Raw genomic sequence first — 17,900 nt, 5'->3', positions numbered from 1 at the left:
AAACTTATTGCAAGGATATATATTATTTCCTGAATCTAAAATTATTTATTTATTTCCATACTTGAAATTCCAACAAGCGAGTATATACAAAATACAATACTGCTACACCATCTAGTGCTCATGTAGAGCGTCAATTCAATGGCGTTCAGTGTGTGCGCCAAGTTTTTGAATAAAGATGTTGTTTTACATCTGATAAAAATATTGAACAAACTTTTTTACTAAAATATAATAGATATTTTTTTGTAAATTAATTTAAGATCGATGGATTTCGGTAATTAATTAATACACACTTAGTATTATATTATAGACTGGTAAGATTCTGATTACGATATTCAAGTAGGTAGATATACAATTTAGGTACCTAAAATACAGTTTTCCAAAAGTAACTATTTTAGGTTGTATTCTGAATACTTGTACTTATACGTGCTAGATAGTTAAATATATTTTATTTAAAATATTAATTGTTTTAGTTATATATTGCACTCAGTAGAGTTCGAATTAGAGGGAGTGCGAAGGGGAACGGAGTTACTCAAATATTTTATTTTTTTATTTGGGTTTACCTGGATTATTATTTTTTAATGGACGGCGTAATATCTAATGCCAACAATTGTTCATCAAATATGGATTTAAATTGTTGTCAATAATACAGTAATTATAACTTGTTAAAAAAATGTATAACATTTTATAATTTTTAATATTTTAAATTTTTTTCTGAGGAGTTTCAATTGTATGGTAAATTTATGGTAACAAGTGACAATTGATTGTATTAGTCGAATATTTAGGTGCAAAAAAATTCATTTGTTTATTAACATTAATTAAATCAACATAAAATAAAAAGTATAGTATTTAATGTTTCTAGGGGAAAAATCACGAGTCTGTGTAAAACTATTTTGCATCTGGAACGGAGTTTTTAAACCATATATTATTTTTAGTCTTTTAAGTATTTTTATTTTATTATATAACGAATTATTTTTTTAATTATTTAATTATTATACTTAACTAACTATAACTATTTATTATAAAACAATTATTATCAATATTATTATTATACAATATCATAAAAAAATGTATTATTAACATAGTCAATTATATACATTATTCTCAGATTTTGTAAAATAAGAATAAAAGGTGAAAATAGTCTCGTCGGTATTTTGGTTGTCGGTCGATACCTAAAGTTAAAAAACCCAATACAAGGTTATCCATAAGTTTTCCTTCAAGTAACTGTAAAAAAAAATTCCAACGTCAATACAGGAAAAATTTTATGTGCGTATGAAATTTATTTTATTACGAAATCGAGTAAAATAACTATAGATTACAATTTAAATATAGGTAATATTGTAATATATCATACTAATTATCGTAGACTGACAAATCATCTCCGTCTAAAATTGTTTTTCGTATACAATGATACCTGTCATTGCATTCAAATTTAACACATCCATTATAGTGACCTACTATAACCTATTCATCTCTACTATACAGCAGAGCGTTACCCAATTACCTACTTTTTAAAGAATTCTATTATATTTTAAGTTTTAACGATTTTTACTGCTTTATTATAGAAACATGGAGGAATTTTAAGGATTTAAACAGCTTTTTTTATGGTTTTTTAATGATTTTAACGGCCATATTTTATACGGAAATATAGATGCATTTTAAGGTGTTTTAAAGAATTTTTTGGGTTTTTAAAGAATTCTATGATATTTCAAAGAGTTTTAACGATTTATACGGCTTTTTTTATGGAATTATAGAGGAAATTTTTGGATTTTTAAAGTTTTATGGATTTTAATGATTATAACGGGCTTTTTTAATGGAATTATGTCCTGTAACGATTTTTAGGGCTTTTTTTTATAGATTTTTTATGATTTTTAATATTATATTATATGAAGATATACAATATTTTTTATCTTGAATACAGATTCATCTTTTAGAAATTATCTAGTTACAAAAATACATAACAAATAAAAATTGTACCTGTTATATCTATAGAATATATACTGTGGTTCACTATAGTGCTATACCTATAGTGCAACACTTACAACAATTACAAAAATATAACAAAATGTGAATGATGTTGCTCGGAAGAGTCGAACACTTTAGTGCAATAAACATTAAACAATTAGAGTAAAACGTTGTATAATATTATTTTTTGTTGTGAAACAATCTCAACAAAGCAAGCCCCAGCACACTGTTGTTAGCCACACTGGCTAATATCATTATTGTTAATAGACTATTTACCTATACGGAACGCCGCGATTTTAAACATCCCTCCGCAATATTTGTTCGCGTCACCCGAACACTGGATGGAACATTTGATGTCATCGATCCGTACCACGCCGTCGTCCGCCGGATGAATGTTTCCGCAAAAACACGATTCTCTGCTGGACAGTTGGAAATATTCGTAGCCCGCGCTGTCGCAGTGCTTGGAACAGATGTTCGGCGTATTGACGTACGGGATTTCGACGATCTGGTTTTTCTTGAACATCCTGTACACGTCCGTCTCTTCGTAGCAACCCAGGTAATGGTTACCCGGCACTCTGGACGTTTTCAGCCCGGTGGTGAACACGTTGTAATGTTCGTGATCGCCACACTCGTTTTCCTTGCCACCCGAACACGGGGCGTTGCAATACGGTCCTCCGGCTTTCGACTTGGCTTCGATCGGCGGACTTACGAAACTGCACAGACACTCCGTCCTGATCGCCGCGTTTAGCACACCGATCGCAGACGTGGTCGGATCACACCGTACAATATCATTACCGTTTCACACATTATGATGCGTAAGTATAGTGTAAGTGGCGTGGCGAACTTTTCGGAGGCTATACAGTCTCATACTCCAACAACCCTCACAAAACATAATAAATAAAGGCATTTACCGTCATATTTTTTTAACTACCTATTCATCCACCGTCCACAGAAAAACTAGGAGACGATCGTGTATCGATCTCATCTGTTCGCCACGCCACTGAAAGTTATGGTATGCATGCATACAAATTAATAATTATTGTTATTATTATTATTATTATTGCTAAATATATTAGGTCATCGTTTATATCGTGGCCTGTATATGGAAAATTCGTATTTTTGAACGAAAACCCTTTCAATATGTGTGTAAGAGGGAAGACAAAATTACACATATTATTATAAATTTTAATGCTTTTATAATTATTATTTAGGTTTACTACTGTGTAATGTATATTATAATAAATATTATATAAAAAATGTAATATATGTATAGGTATATTTTATATTATTGCATACTTTCAAGAATGTATACAAGGGAGTAGGGAGACTGAGACCCCCTTAGATAATATTTCAGAGATTATTTTTAATTTATTACTTTAGTTTATATATAAAAAGATGTAGTACTTTACTATGGGTTTTAATAGTATCTACAATACTTCAATATAACTTTATAGTAAGTTAACTCGTATATGTTTATGGTATATCACTTTTTACATGACGTATATAATATGTGAATATTTGTTGTATAGCTCACCAATTTTTTCATTCCTAGATCCTCCCATATGTATATGATACTTTTCAATTTTTGTATTTATCCAAAATTCAACTAATTATTTTCGACGAGAGGAATCTTAGTAAAGTTTTGTACAGTTTACTATTCTATATTGTATAATAATAATAATAATAACAATAACAATAATATTATTATCGAAAAAAAATAAAGCCGAAGAACTTACGAAGACACTAGTGCTGCAATTGGATATCCTCGGGCGAAACAACTAGAAACGCATTTTTGTGAGGTCATTTGTTTAGGAAATGATATATTCCATCCATCCATCACTGGATACATCCAGTTGTTTTCAAAGCATCCAAAATGAGTTTTCGATAGATTTCCGGTATCCATGCCTATATGTATGAACACAAACTACAAACAATGATTATGTTTTGTACCTAACTATATTTTATATAAATTAATATCAGAGAAATTTCTATACGTAAGTTTTTAACTTTCGTCATAAATATATTTTCGTGTTCCTTCATATTCAGTTTACTATCAAAGAAATAGTACCCTTGACAGGCTTGTGACTTATGAAGATGGTTAGCGAAGATCAACCTTTTTTTTTGATGAGGTTTTAAACTTTTACTATTATACACATTTTATTGGCATTTCATATGCATTATTACAATTATTATATTTTTTTTTATTTTAACTCATCACTATACGTAAGTATTATTATTATATATTTTTCATTATTGCTTGTACCTAACCTACATTTTCAGACACTGTAATTAATCTGAGGCCTGTATATACAATATATTATTATACATGTATAAAATATTAAATATTAATACAAATAAAAATAATTATATATAAAAAAAATATTGTTTAACTTAAATAAAAAATATGTAAGAATTTTACACTACAATAAAATATAATACAAATAATATAATACTAATATATAAATTATTTCTTTTATAAGCTCTTAGAAGTTTTTGTGAAATATGAAAAAAACAAATACACTATAACTTTGAGTTAGTAGATACTATACGAATATATTTATATTTTGTTTAGGGTAAAATGTTGGAATCTGTTAATGTACCTAATGTGTAGAAGGCCCGGATCCAGACGACATTTACGGGGTGTGGAAATACCTTGTGCGTATCGTATTTTATCGGTTGCCAAAAAAGACAGTCTTACTGACAGAGTCCACGGAAGGAGCATGGCCTCTTGCACTAAATAATAATCTTATTTTAATAGCAACAAATAAAATTAAATCACTATTCTGCTTAAATATAATATCTTTACATAAATAAAATTACAAAGAATATTTTATTTTTGATCTATAATTTAATGTATACTTTAAAAATCGCATTAACTAACCCAACCAATCGTTTTTATAGACACTTATTGAGCTGGGACTACCGAAATATTCCGATTCGTCTCCAGAACATTTTTTACATTCTTCTTGATTTTTTCGTTGGTTTGTACCCGGTATTTCAGCGCTGCATTCGCAATGATCTCTAAATAGATTATATGCACGTATATTATAAATTGTAAATAGTCAATAACTATATATTGATGTATGGTATTAAATAAAAAAAGTATGTACTCGCTGACTGCCGCGTACTTAGATCCTCTCTCGTTACAAATATAAAAACACCTGTGCGAATCAATGGTTTCCTTTAAAGTGTATACTTTGTTATCATACTGATTGAAATCGACCAAATTGTAACAGCCAACCGATTTTTTGAGTGGATAATCTGTATGTGATATAATTATAATTTATTACAAATGAATCACTATATTATGTATAGAGTGACAATACAAAAAATTAATATATAATATAGTCCAGATGTATTCAGTAGTATATTATTCTAACCAACGATCCCTGTGGAATAAACGCTCAATCTCCACAGACCACCGCATTTTTTTGTCTTGTCGCCGGAACAGAGAGAATTACATTTCGTGTCGTTTTTTTTGAATTTTATTGAGGGATATTGATTACCACACCAACAAGCAGCTCTGAATTTAAAAATAAAAAACATTTATTTAATAATATGCATTACTTATATGCATCTTCAGCGATATATTTATGAGAGTAAATCTTGAGTAAAGACCTGTTTCCAGTGCCGGCCCGAGATATTATGGCGCCACGTGTAAATTTTTAAATAGCGCCCTTAAATTATAGCTTATATAACATTTTTATTGTTTTACACAATTTATTATTGTAGATGAATGTATTATTATTACACATTGTTATTATTTAAAAAAAAAAATTTAATCATATAAAAAGTCATAAGTTTTTATGATTTGTTCAGCACTTTTAAATGCGCTTCCGTTCCCCTTATTCTGGAGGCGCCCTGTGCGACTATCAGATTCCCGGGCGTTCCCCATATCTTAGGATGCCACTACCCGCTTCCATAGCTTAATTTTATAAACTTTGTATTTAAAGTAGTACTTAATACTTTAAATAGTACATATAACTATTCTATAGAGACAACGGTTATTAAAATTATAATGATTATATTTTAAAATAGGTACCTTATAAAATTATTAAAAAAAAAAGTGTTTAAAGTGACCAAATGTTCGTGTTTATCAATATTAGTATAGGTTAATTAGTCATTACCCCTCTAGTTCTCCATTTGTTGATCCAGAGTATAGAAATCCGATTTTGAAACATTCTTCAGAACCTTTTTGCGGAGTGTTATCTGAATATCTTTCGTGGGGAAATTTCAGTAATCGGTTATTGTCGTCATCTATTCTTTCTTCATAGCATCCAAGATAGATTGCTCGAAGATAATTTTCTTCGCCTTAAAATTATATATATGCACGAACTTAATACTCTTTAAAATCATAATTAATCCATTATAGTATCGAGTGTATTAAATAATCTGCAATCTCCACGCCTTCATTTTATAAGACAAGTAAAAGCATAACTGTTAGTTTTACCTAATGTTTACCATACAAATAAAAGCAATTTATAGAAATCGTAGCTTTTATTTTATTCTCACACGATAAAATCGCTTTAGAACGGATAAAGTAATCATCTATAACCTGTATGGTGTGAAAATTTGGTAAATCTATTGTAATTTATGTAATTATAAGTTTGCAGTTCCACGTGAAACCGTGTTTCTATTAGTAATACACAAAAACCCTTGTTGGTATTTACTGGCGTGGAATCGCTATTAAAATATATTTAAGATTAAACAATTTAAATCAAAATGTTATTAAAATAGCCTATATAAAACCTCTTAAATAACGGGTGTATGGCGTTCTCTTGAGTATACCAATTACCTATTCTACTTGAATGATGTGTTTTGAACATTTTAAAATGCTTAGCCCTTAGGTTACCACACTTATATTTATAATTATCCTGATAATTTATTTTTCGCTGACGGGACTCTTATATTCTTATGTTTATAACATTCATATATTATATTATAATAATCAACATTATATTATAAATACTGAATAGTACCTATAATTTTTTTTTATTTTATGAAACTTAATTTATAATAAAAGTTTTTCATCAATATTATATAATATAAAATATCCTAGGCTAAATGGTTTGTCTCTGATTAGAATTGTTTTTCATGTACAATTATAAATCATTTACATTTATAATATATCCATTACAGTGACCCACTCAACATTCTAATGTATATTTGAGCGACACCCACTTGCCTACCATTTTTCATTTGGATTATCCGTGATTTAATTTTTTTTTTTTTTTATGAAGGTGTCTGTGATTTTGACTATTTTAATTCGTTTATGATACATGGATGAATATAATTATATTCATATGTTAGTGGAAATGTGTATAATATTGGTATTTTATAAAACATCTAGGAACTATAAATAATACCAACTACAGCCGGCAATCTATAAAATTGTTTTAATTACCTAAGCATTATATGAAATGCCTAGTTATTATACAAAATATTTAGGAAATGTATGTAAAAAAAATATATTATACACTTCTTTAAATCACCAGGTGTTATATAGAATTCCTAGGCCATTTTATATATTAAATAATATATTATACACATTGCTGCTAACACATTAAATTATATTTTCATTGATGATAAACACCTTTTATTTTATTATTACACAATCAAAAATCAATTAATAAAAAATATTTAATATTAAATAAATGTATAAATATACATTATTCTTACACAAAAAAAAAAAAAACTTTTTACTGTCCAATTATAATTTAGACAATCTTTGTATAAAAATACTAAAAATTATTGAAATAAAATTTGATAAATAACTCATTATTATAAATTAAATTTAAAAAAAAATCATGGCATTTAAAAATTTTTATATTTAAAAACACTGTTTTTACAACAGAATTCATAAAAACTTTTTAAAATTACTAATTAAGAATATTAGGAATAATTATTAAAAATTAACACATTAAATACACATATTTACACAATAATTGATTGTGTTTTATTTTCTCACAACAATAAAATAGAAAAATAAATTGTTGTATAAGTAAGTAAAGGTTTATAATAAAACATTTGTGAAATGCATCATTAAAAAGTTTATGAAAACCAAAATTATTATTCATGTTCAATATTTGTTAACGTCGACTTGTACGCTTATAATATTTATCATTGTTAATTTGTATCTGAAGTGGAGATACAGAACGAGCGTTATAGCGGTGACCATGTTTTCTATGAGGCCCTAGTCTACTTTTAATGTGTCTCTTTTCGTACACATCTTCATCACTCGTGTAATCACCATCATCTTCATGTAAATACTGGCGGCGCGGAATATCACGACGAGTTGCACGGCTAAATGGAATATCAGAATATTCCTCGTCATTAACATCTTCAATATCTACTTCAATAGACTCATCATCAACATACTGATGTGCTTTAGCAGCGCGAATTGCTTTAGCTACTTTAGCAGACACCAAACGTCCATTAAGGCGTTCCCGCAAGTCGTTGGCTATATTTACTTGATGTCTAATAAAAAAAGAATACATTTTAAATGAAAACATTTGTTATACATTATATTTAGTTATACATACCTTGAATTTGAAGCCGAATTCAGACGCTTCCTTGTAATAGCTTGCGTCTCATCATCTGCATACATACGCATTCTTGGTATTTTGCTCTCTCTATACCTTGCATCATTATAATCATCATCGTCATCTTCGCTAGCTGCACCTGATGATGATGTGGGAGGTGGTGGCGATGGAGTGCGTACTTTGGATTTGTCTGCAATAATTAACAACACATAGAACAATATGTAAGTACACAATACAATTTTATAATACATTAAGACAATAATAGCTTATAAATAATGTTACATTATTATAAGAAATATTTTAATTTATGTTTATTTTTTAAATAGTTTATAATCAAAGAACAAAAGTAAATGGAAAGTAATGGTAGCTAACTATTTTTTCTTCAAATAAAAACACTTAAGACAATCACTGGTTTATATTTATATTAACTTAGTCAATTTTAAAATGTAACAAACCGTCTCAACAAAAACTCCATTTAGATTTTAGATAATAAAATATTTTGTTAATTTAAGATCTATGACAAGTGATCATTTTTATTTTATACACAGCGATTATATTTTTCTTTAAGAATACTCCCATACCAAGAATTATTTCAACTATAATACAATTCACCATTCAATGTCACTTGATAGTTGGAATCTATGCAATATTTAAGATTAGGTCATTTAAAATCCATGTCTATTTTAGTTTACAAGAATGGTGACCAACATTTTTTAACGAGGAACATAAAAAACTTTTTTGGTAGGCTAAGAATTTAAATTGTTTTCTAAATATTAATAGAATTAGTTATAGAATTTTATTTTGCAATTCTATAAAAAAAAGTAATCATTTTTCCATTTCTCTTAAAAACAGAATATTTGTAATCTATTTTTAAAACTTTATGAACTGGACAATACAATAATAAGAAACAACCAAATTTATAAAGTTGAAGAATGATAATTTAGTGTTAGTGTAATATAAAACAATAAAAAAATAATATCATTTCATTTATCAAATAATGTAATAATGATGACACCACGGCACATGTTCATGTTAGATTAATACCACAATTGATGTTAAGCAATAGGAAAAAAAAGAAAAAAATTAATGTATATTATAATATTATCTTTAAATAAATGATCATTGGTCTGCAAGCTCTGCCATGGTCACCACTGGTCACAACTTCAACACTAGTTCAGATTTATTTTTATAATAATAATTATAATTTATCATATTTTATCCGGGTTTGAAAAACAAAAACAAAACATATTTATTTTTGGAAGGAAAATTTAGAAGAAAAACAGGATGTAAACATATAAATTTTATCCTAAAAGTTATGATTAAATAAAAGCCTATACAAACGACTATATATAGATTCACTTCCACCATAAAAACATACATTTAGCATCCATAGCATTGTCATATTGGCTCCAAGTTTTGGCTATGGCAGTCCAAGTGTTGATTCCTGGATTTTTGGCCAATTTCCATCGAACATCATCTTTCAACATTTCGTCACCGATATCAGGATGATTGATAACTGGTATATACTTACGTTTACGACTTTCTGGAGAAAATAATTCATAATCTACCAAAAAAAAATTATTATTATTATTTGCTTAAGTTACTCATGTATGTTTTAATATTTTAAATAATTTTAAAAATTTATGTTAACCTCCATCTTCTATATCGGTACTTTTGTTCTTTACGTCTTGCTTGTCATACACAGTACTGTATCTCATCAATATACACTTGGATTTTTCATGTGGTTTAATTGCTTTTCTCCACATACCCGGAGGCAACTCGTAACCCACACAGCTAACATAATCTTCTGATACTAATACCTATAATAACATTCAATATTACAAAACAATATATTACATATTTTAAATAAAAGTTTACTCATACATCATCTTGATCCATGTGGTCGTCATTTTGATTTTCATTTAAAGCTCCATCATGTTCATTGTTTAATTCGTCATTAACTGCAGACGTAATATGCTTTAATTCGCGTATCGGACGAGTCAAGTCCAATAATGCCTTAGTAGGCATTCGATCGTCCAGCCAAACAACATTACCTAGAATTATCAAAAAAAAAATGTCATGCAAGATAAAAACAAGTATAGATATGCTTTATGTATAGGTACTCGACAAACAATCCACTAACATTCAGAATTTGATACCCATTCCAAAAATTTAGGATCGTATTGATCGAAATATTCAATAATATCTTTAGTGGTCATTCCCATGACTCCGTGCAAATGTAAAGCGTTCAGCTGAATGTCTTTGTTGTTTTTGTTCATGCCAAGACTGGAAAGCAAAACACACATTGACTTACTCAAATCTACAAAATCTACCGTAACATACCTGTTTAGAATATACTGGACTTGTTTGTCCGTGATGCCTGATGAATAATGTGTGGGCCGTTGATCTGAATTAGAAGCAGTGGCTGCTTGGAAAGTGTTTCTGTTCAACTGGTAAGGAGATACATCAGGATCAGAGTATTTTAATCATGTATGAAAGAGATAAACACAAAATGAGGCCACATACTTTGGGTCTGTTTAGTTGTGCCATCGGTTGACTGGTCCGCGCCGACGTGCTGTTGTCGACTGGCTGTTCATCGTCGCTGTCCAATAATTCTCCGGGTTCCAGGAAACCATCCGACAGGATGTCATCGGTATCACTTTCCGCCATCGCGATCACAGAACAAAGTAAGAGCTCCTAGCTGATCCGGTCCCAGCTGCTTCTGCTCAAAATGCCAACAGCGTTCTCGGTTCAACGCATTTTCAGAGACGTCAGATACGGACACGACGGATTCGACAACTTGCTCGGGTAGCAACCAACGATCCGTTATCAATAACAAAAAATTTCTGTTCGCTAAGGCCGAAATTTAAGCACTACGAATGGTGATAATACAGATTACCGATTGAGAATAGATAGTATGAGCGGGCGTCGGGGCGTCGGTGTGAAAGAAATAAAAGACGTGTATTGCGCGCTGTTATTTTATTTGAGCTACGCAGAAATTCCGTCGTATCGTCGTCGTTGTTTACCGTTGCTGTCGAAAACTGTTATTGGATTCGAGTTATGAGTTTATGACCGTCGCGACGACGACCGCATGATAAATGATAAAACAAATCTGTTTTATCATGGACGGTGCTACGGTACGACTATACGACGCCCGACTCCCGTCGTAAAGGACTTTACTACCTTTCGACATATTATTCGAAACAAAGCATTTTGCGATCGCTTTTCCGGTCGGCTATGGTTTACACATAATATTCATCATTATTGTACAATAATGAATATTCGTAATAAACGACGATGGTCGTTGACGAATGACAATATTTAACGGTGTAACGCCGGAATTCCGTCATTCCGTGAATTTTTGCTCGTCGTGTTGGTAATAATACAGAATTCCGTCGCCAGTGGTCGCGTGTGTTATCAATTAATAAATACTGAACCACTCAGACATGACCACTGACACCATCGTACAAACGTCACAACTCAAAATATATCGTGCTATAACTGTGTATTATACTATTATAGCAGTCCCTATATTTGTGTGCAATAGCAAATCTAGAAAAAATCGTATGTTTACTAGTTACAACACTTACAACCCTTGAAAGATGTTTGTTTAGAGGTGCTGCTAACAAAAAAAAAAAAAAAAAAATGTTAAAATGTGTAGTAGCAACTAGCAACAATCACAAAAAATAGAGACTAGTGTATAGTGTATACTGTAACTGTATAACTAAGTAGTAGGTACATACAAAAAACCGTCAACCATTCCCAATTTTTTGTCATACCCGCCAATGGTGCACACACACAACGCATAGAAAGTTTATGGGAAGATTTAAAATTTCAAATAGCTTAAAAAATGCATGATACAATCGGTATATCACCATCATTGCTGCCCTCGACTACGGGCGGAGGTCCTGTGAAATATTGAGGGGGGCTCAAATATTTGATGTCATACAGACCCGTGGAGGCGTTGCCCCCAACAAACTAATTTTTACATTAAATCACTCATAAAAATTGTTCAAGTTATCATAATAACTTAAATAATCACATACATAAAAAAAAGAATAATTAATAAAATACTATTACCATTTTTAACTTAATTTATTATTATTCTATATTTCTATTACATTTTTTGTTAAAAGTATTTAAAATAGCTTCATTACTTAAAGCTTTAGTCTTATCTTGACAATATATTCAATATATTATATTGAAAATTCATTAATTTTTTTTTTTTTTGATGTATAGGTAGTAGAACAAGCAAGTTGTATCATTTTATAAAGATTAGGAAATACTTGAGGTGAAATATTCTTTTTAATATCTTCAATATCACCAATAATAATGTCTTAATTGTTCGGTATGTTATCGTAAATAATAAATTGGTAAATAGTATGTATGTAATAAACTAGGTCAGCGTTTCTCAAAGCAGTGGCGTATTTTCAATTTTTTTCTCGGGGGAAGGTCTAATAAATTCGACAAAAAATATGTTTGATTTATCAATATTGGACGATAAAGAACGTTTTTTTTGTTGTATGTGGTTCAAGAATTTGTAATGTTGGAGATTCGACTGTCTGATCTGATGGACACGCAATGGGTGCAATAATAATTAACAAAAAACGATTCTGAACGGAGTTGATTTTTCAGTCTTGGATAATTAATAGGATATATTATATTATTACATATATTTAAATTGTTATATATCGTTATTTTACGTGATTTCATAAAAAATTAAATTTCATACGTTCATAAAATATTTTCTATATTGATGCTAAAATTTTTTTTGAAGGAAAATTTATGGATAACCTTGAATCAGGTTTTTTAACCTTAGGTATAAATCACAAAAATTTTATGAATTTTCAACTTCAAATTTTCTTGCAAATTTTTGCTATTTTGATATATAAACATTTTAACTTTAAATGCTTATAAACAAAAATTGTGACTAACGATTTTTGACTTTTTTTTTACTACGATAAGTACAACTTATAAAAAACCTTGTATTAAATTTTAAAGATTTTTTAAATTGTCAAATTTTTTATAGGCATTTCAAAAAAAAAAAAAAAAACAGAAAAATTGAGATTTTCAATTGTCTATAAATAGCTTAAAAAAGTTAAAATATTTTGAAAATTTAATCGTAAATAGATACCGTTAATATAAATATTTGGTAAAAATTTCAAGTATTTCAATTACAATAATTCGTTTTTGAGTTACAGCAAATTATACGTAAATATACGTCATATTTTATACGTTTATACGGGCTATAAAGTATACGCTATGCTATAATAACAGGTATAGGTATATGTTGTATTAAAAATTTTTTTATAAGGTGTTGATTACTTGTATAAATGCTTCATTCAGTAGCTAGGGCTTCAGTCCCACCCCCTCAAATCTCAAACGCTATTTGCGCCTATGATTTTGGTCAAAACTCGCGGCCTGATTTATTTTTAATAAACAAGCGCGTTTCGGTTCATCTATTAATGTTTCATCATCCATACTGTGTAAAATATTACATAAATATTATAAGTTGATCGATAGATCATATTTTAACGAATGAACTGCGTAACGCTATTCCAAAAAATCAAATTAAATACTTTGATTGACTGATGAGAACGAAAGTAGGTAACTTCTTTGAGCTGCTCAACGAGTAGGTACCCATCTCGAGTAACGTACGATTAAATCTTATACAAAACGTTGATAATGGAAGCGGACAAATGTTCATCTGACAGAAGTTTCCATGATTAGGTTAATAGGTAGTTTTCATGTACTTAATTAAAATAATTTGAGTAACTCGATAACAGTATGTAATATTAAAAATAACACAACGTCAAATAAACTTTTATTATAGGTATTTATGATCAAACTATCTATGCAGTTTTCAATGGAATTGTTAACATTTTAACAACGTTCTAATGGTTATACAAATCAAAAATAATTTATTTTATTTTAAATTACTCAAATTTTCTATGTGCTCTTATTAAATACCTATTTAAAAAGGTATAAGATAAGATAGGTCCTACGACAAGCATTAAGAAAAACGTCTCAAATTTTAAGTACAATTATTTTATTTTAAACATTAAAAATCCGTAGGTAGAAAAAACATTAGCGATATCGATACAAAATAAAACTATAGGTAGGTACATAAATATAATCGTAAATATAGGTATAACACAGCTTTTAATAATATATTGTATGTTATAGTATTATAATACATAATACGTACGTTCATAATAAAAAATATAATTATAATATATACATGAATAGTTTAAGTAGGTAATATATAAAAACGCAATAATATAATATCCATAAATCAAATACCTTTTAACATATATAGTAAATATATTTACATAAATAGGTATATAATATAATAATGTTGATAGAAAAAATATCACAAAATTCAATAAACAACGTAGAGTTTGATGACGATAAAATTTAGCCACAACACTACTGTACCTTGCACGTGCGAGTGATTGGCTTAAAGGTCTAAAAACACGATCGGAATACCGTCTTTATAAAAACTCGAAAAATTACTTACAGCAAACAAGTGGTCTGGGGTGCACCGTTTCATTCGGTATATTTCACTATATTTGGAAATACAGGTTGATCACCAAATATGCTCATAGTTTACTTTTTCTTTTTTCATCAATAATACAGTTATTCAAAATCTAATTTTTGGAGTTTTTTAATATATCTATCCTTAAAAATTATATTTTTAAACTATTGAAATTTGTGTACTACTTAAGAATTGTCCCGCGGAGACTGGAGATACAAACTGTAATTCATTTAGTGGATAATTTTATTGAAAATGTTGACGTACCAAGATCAAAATTTGAAAGAGTAATTTTTGAGTTATTTGACTTTGTGTACTTAAAAATAATAGATAAGTCCATGATGATGGGTTAGAAACATATGGGGGCTATAGCGGTGAGTAAAACATTTAAGTAGGTAATTAATATTTATCTTTCGATATCTATAATTTGTAAAAATGATCAAAGTATAATAAACATAAAATATCCAATTTTTAAGGACATTAAAAATCCTTTGTGTAAAATTTTTAACAAATAAAAAAACTGTTTATTCGAATTTGGAATTATCAAAATTCTTATAAAAGTTTCTAATAACGTTTTGCGAATCTCGTGTATCCGATAGGCCCAAATCGACACTGCCGGTAGTCGCACTACTCAGACCGTATAACATATAATACATCAGACACATCAGTTACATTATATTATTATTTGGTCGAATGACTCGATAGAATCGCGATTTTCGTTGTCCCGAAATCGTCACACTCGACAACCGGAACTTTGCCGGACGCCGAGAATAATTATACATTTATACATCACAATAGCTATTACAATATTATAAATACATTATACATAATATGATGACGAACGCGGTTGGTTTTTCGTGTGGCGACTTTCACCGCGCCCAACGAGCGATTGTCGCTAGCGACGCCATCGTGACCGACCACGCCACGATCGGCGGTGGCGTATGATCCGTGGCGATGGACCTCGAAGAGCCTACGTTGTCGCCACCTAACGGTCCGTCGTCGGCGCTTCGAAATCGACCCCCGATGCCCTTCTGACCAGTCGTCCGGCCCTTGTTTTTGATGACAGGCCACCGATCACCGGTGCCCGCCGCAGTACAGTTGAACCAAAACGCGCCGATCGATCTGGGCTCTTCCTGTTCGACGCGCATCCTGAGATCGTTGAACTTCCAGAAATCGCGGTTCTTGAAGAAGTACGTCGCTCCTAAACACACATTTTGTATTGTCATTATTCATCAGATTTATCAGTCTCATAGGTACATTTTTGGTTTTTTTTTTTAATCCGTGTAACAAATAAATACAAGTTTATATCAATTAACTCAAAAAATTAATTATATTATATATAACGGCTATTTTGTATTTATAAAAAGTAAATACCTTTTAGGCTATAAGTATATTTTACGCCATGTCGCGAGAACCCGACTTAAAATTCAAAACTTATAGGCGTTTGAACTTTAACTAAACGGTTATAGAATTTTCATTTGCCCAACCCCGAACCAATAGGTACAAAGTACAAATAATTATGAAAATTATTGGTAAAATTTAGAAATAATTATCGGTTCCGCTCACCGTCGTGCCACTGGAACGCCGCGTCGATGTTGTACCCCGCTCCCCGCCATATGGACATGTCCCGTGGGTAGTCCAGCTCCATCTTGCCCGTTTCGTCATCGCACCTCCAGTACATTGTGCCGCTGAATATGTACGTTTTGCTGTTGTGACCCCAGACGAACGCCGCGTCCACGTGGTCCAACTCGTCGGGTAGTCCGAGCGCCGTCAACGGTTTCGGGTATCCTGGCAGCGGATTGTTGCCGTCGAACACGTAATAATTGCGACCTGTGTGGAGAATAATCACGGAGAATTATTTTATGATAAAAAGAAGTATAAACAAAGACAGACGTGCACAGGGATTTTTAATGGGAGGAGGATGTTGTATCTTATAATAGTAATCGCATACATGACACACGGACCGTAAATTGGAGAAACATCTGTAAAGACGCAAATAACGGGTTCTCAGGAGTTAATTTGTTAATAAAGTTTTTCACCATGGACTAAGATATGTACCTAAGTTATGAGCATATCGTATTCCGTGTTTGGAATTGTAGCAAAAATTAATTTTTAAAATGAATAATAAATAAATATGGCCTTTAACTAAAGAGACCTGTTGCTCTCAGAAAAAATAATAAATAGATAAGTTTTAAATGTTTGTATCCGTAATACATTATAATAAAATTGGTTTAACTGACCTATGAAAAACACAATCTTGCCGTCTTGTCTTTCGTACACGGCGTCCACCTGGGTCATATTTTCGGGTAGGTTGTACCACAGCCGGGCGATCAGAGCCGGATATCCGGCGTATAGTCCCTTGGAACCTAGTCTCCATGTATATTTGCCCTTGAAGAAGAACGTCTCTTTCCGTATGATCGACACTGCATCGAAGGATGTATTGCAAAAGTCCGGTTTTTCATCAACGACCACTGCAACATCCGGTCGTCTCGGCGGTATTGTCCTGCTGGTAGTGGATTTCGTGGGAGTCACAGGTGTAGTATAACTGGTCACGGTCGTGGACCTGGTAACCTCTGTAGTAGTCGGAACGGTGGTCGAAAGAACCGGTCTTTGTGAAGTCGGTCTGTACACTGGTATGTCACCCCAGCTCTTGTCATCTTTCGCACCTATTTAAAAGAAACGAATAAATAATTAATGCTAAGCAAATAAAATCATAGTTGATATTTTGAAAAAAATATCAAAAATTATCATATTGTAATTTGTTGGCTATAGTAAATTGTACTTATTAACTAACCACATAGTTTTTCTCGAATTCATAAATTAATAATTAAATACTTCTTTTCTGCTTTCAACGTATTTAA

At 30.5% G+C, this 17,900-nt stretch overlaps 3 protein-coding genes across 3 annotated transcripts in view; all 3 read right to left on the bottom strand.

Moving 5' to 3' along the window:
* Positions 1-2,230: 2,230 nt before the first annotated feature.
* LOC113548229 lies at positions 2,231-6,788 on the bottom strand. Its single transcript, XM_026949007.1, has 7 exons — positions 6,758-6,788; positions 6,090-6,273; positions 5,343-5,485; positions 5,073-5,223; positions 4,844-4,983; positions 3,699-3,867; positions 2,231-2,675 (listed from the first exon to the last, which is right to left on the bottom strand). The coding sequence occupies exons 1-7, from the start codon at positions 6,786-6,788 to the stop codon at positions 2,231-2,233; spliced, it is 1,263 nt and encodes a 420-aa protein (XP_026804808.1).
* Positions 6,789-7,888: 1,100 nt separating this feature from the next.
* LOC113548018 (nuclear cap-binding protein subunit 3-like) lies at positions 7,889-11,749 on the bottom strand. Its single transcript, XM_026948656.1, has 8 exons — positions 11,031-11,749; positions 10,848-10,954; positions 10,648-10,790; positions 10,389-10,558; positions 10,156-10,324; positions 9,883-10,068; positions 8,505-8,694; positions 7,889-8,439 (listed from the first exon to the last, which is right to left on the bottom strand). The coding sequence occupies exons 1-8, from the start codon at positions 11,172-11,174 to the stop codon at positions 8,052-8,054; spliced, it is 1,497 nt and encodes a 498-aa protein (XP_026804457.1). The 5' UTR covers positions 11,175-11,749; the 3' UTR covers positions 7,889-8,051.
* A 3,019-nt stretch (positions 11,750-14,768) lies between these two features.
* Positions 14,769-17,900, bottom strand: part of LOC113561321 (matrix metalloproteinase-2-like) — a 45,566-nt gene continuing 42,434 nt past the window's right edge. The window contains exons 8-10 of the mRNA XM_026967663.1: positions 17,280-17,705; positions 16,606-16,869; positions 14,769-16,240 (exon numbers count right to left, since the gene is read on the bottom strand). Of these exons, the coding sequence (XP_026823464.1) occupies positions 15,909-16,240; positions 16,606-16,869; positions 17,280-17,705 (1,022 nt within the window). The 3' untranslated portion in view covers positions 14,769-15,908. The remainder of the gene's footprint in view (positions 16,241-16,605; positions 16,870-17,279; positions 17,706-17,900) is intronic.

The sequence above is a fragment of the Rhopalosiphum maidis genome, chromosome 4 (genome assembly GCF_003676215.2).
Source record: "Rhopalosiphum maidis isolate BTI-1 chromosome 4, ASM367621v3, whole genome shotgun sequence".
Classification (NCBI taxonomy): Eukaryota; Metazoa; Arthropoda; class Insecta; order Hemiptera; family Aphididae; genus Rhopalosiphum; species Rhopalosiphum maidis.
This window is presented reverse-complemented; position numbering and strand designations above follow the sequence as displayed.

Coding starts and splice junctions, on each gene's coding strand:
- LOC113548229 (XM_026949007.1), bottom strand. CDS start 6,788: ATGTTCAAAACACATCATTCAAGTAGAATAG. Junction 5,486..6,089: donor ACAAATGGAGAACTAGAGGG/GTAATGACTAAT, acceptor TTTTAAATTCAG/AGCTGCTTGTTGGTGTGGTA. Junction 3,868..4,843: donor CTATAAAAACGATTGGTTGG/GTTAGTTAATGC, acceptor TCATACATATAG/GCATGGATACCGGAAATCTA.
- LOC113548018 (XM_026948656.1), bottom strand. CDS start 11,174: ATGGCGGAAAGTGATACCGATGACATCCTGTCGGATGGTTTCCTGGAA. Junction 10,325..10,388: donor ACCACATGGATCAAGATGAT/GTATGAGTAAAC, acceptor ATGTTATTATAG/GTATTAGTATCAGAAGATTA. Junction 8,695..9,882: donor CAATGCTATGGATGCTAAAT/GTATGTTTTTAT, acceptor TAATTATTGCAG/ACAAATCCAAAGTACGCACT.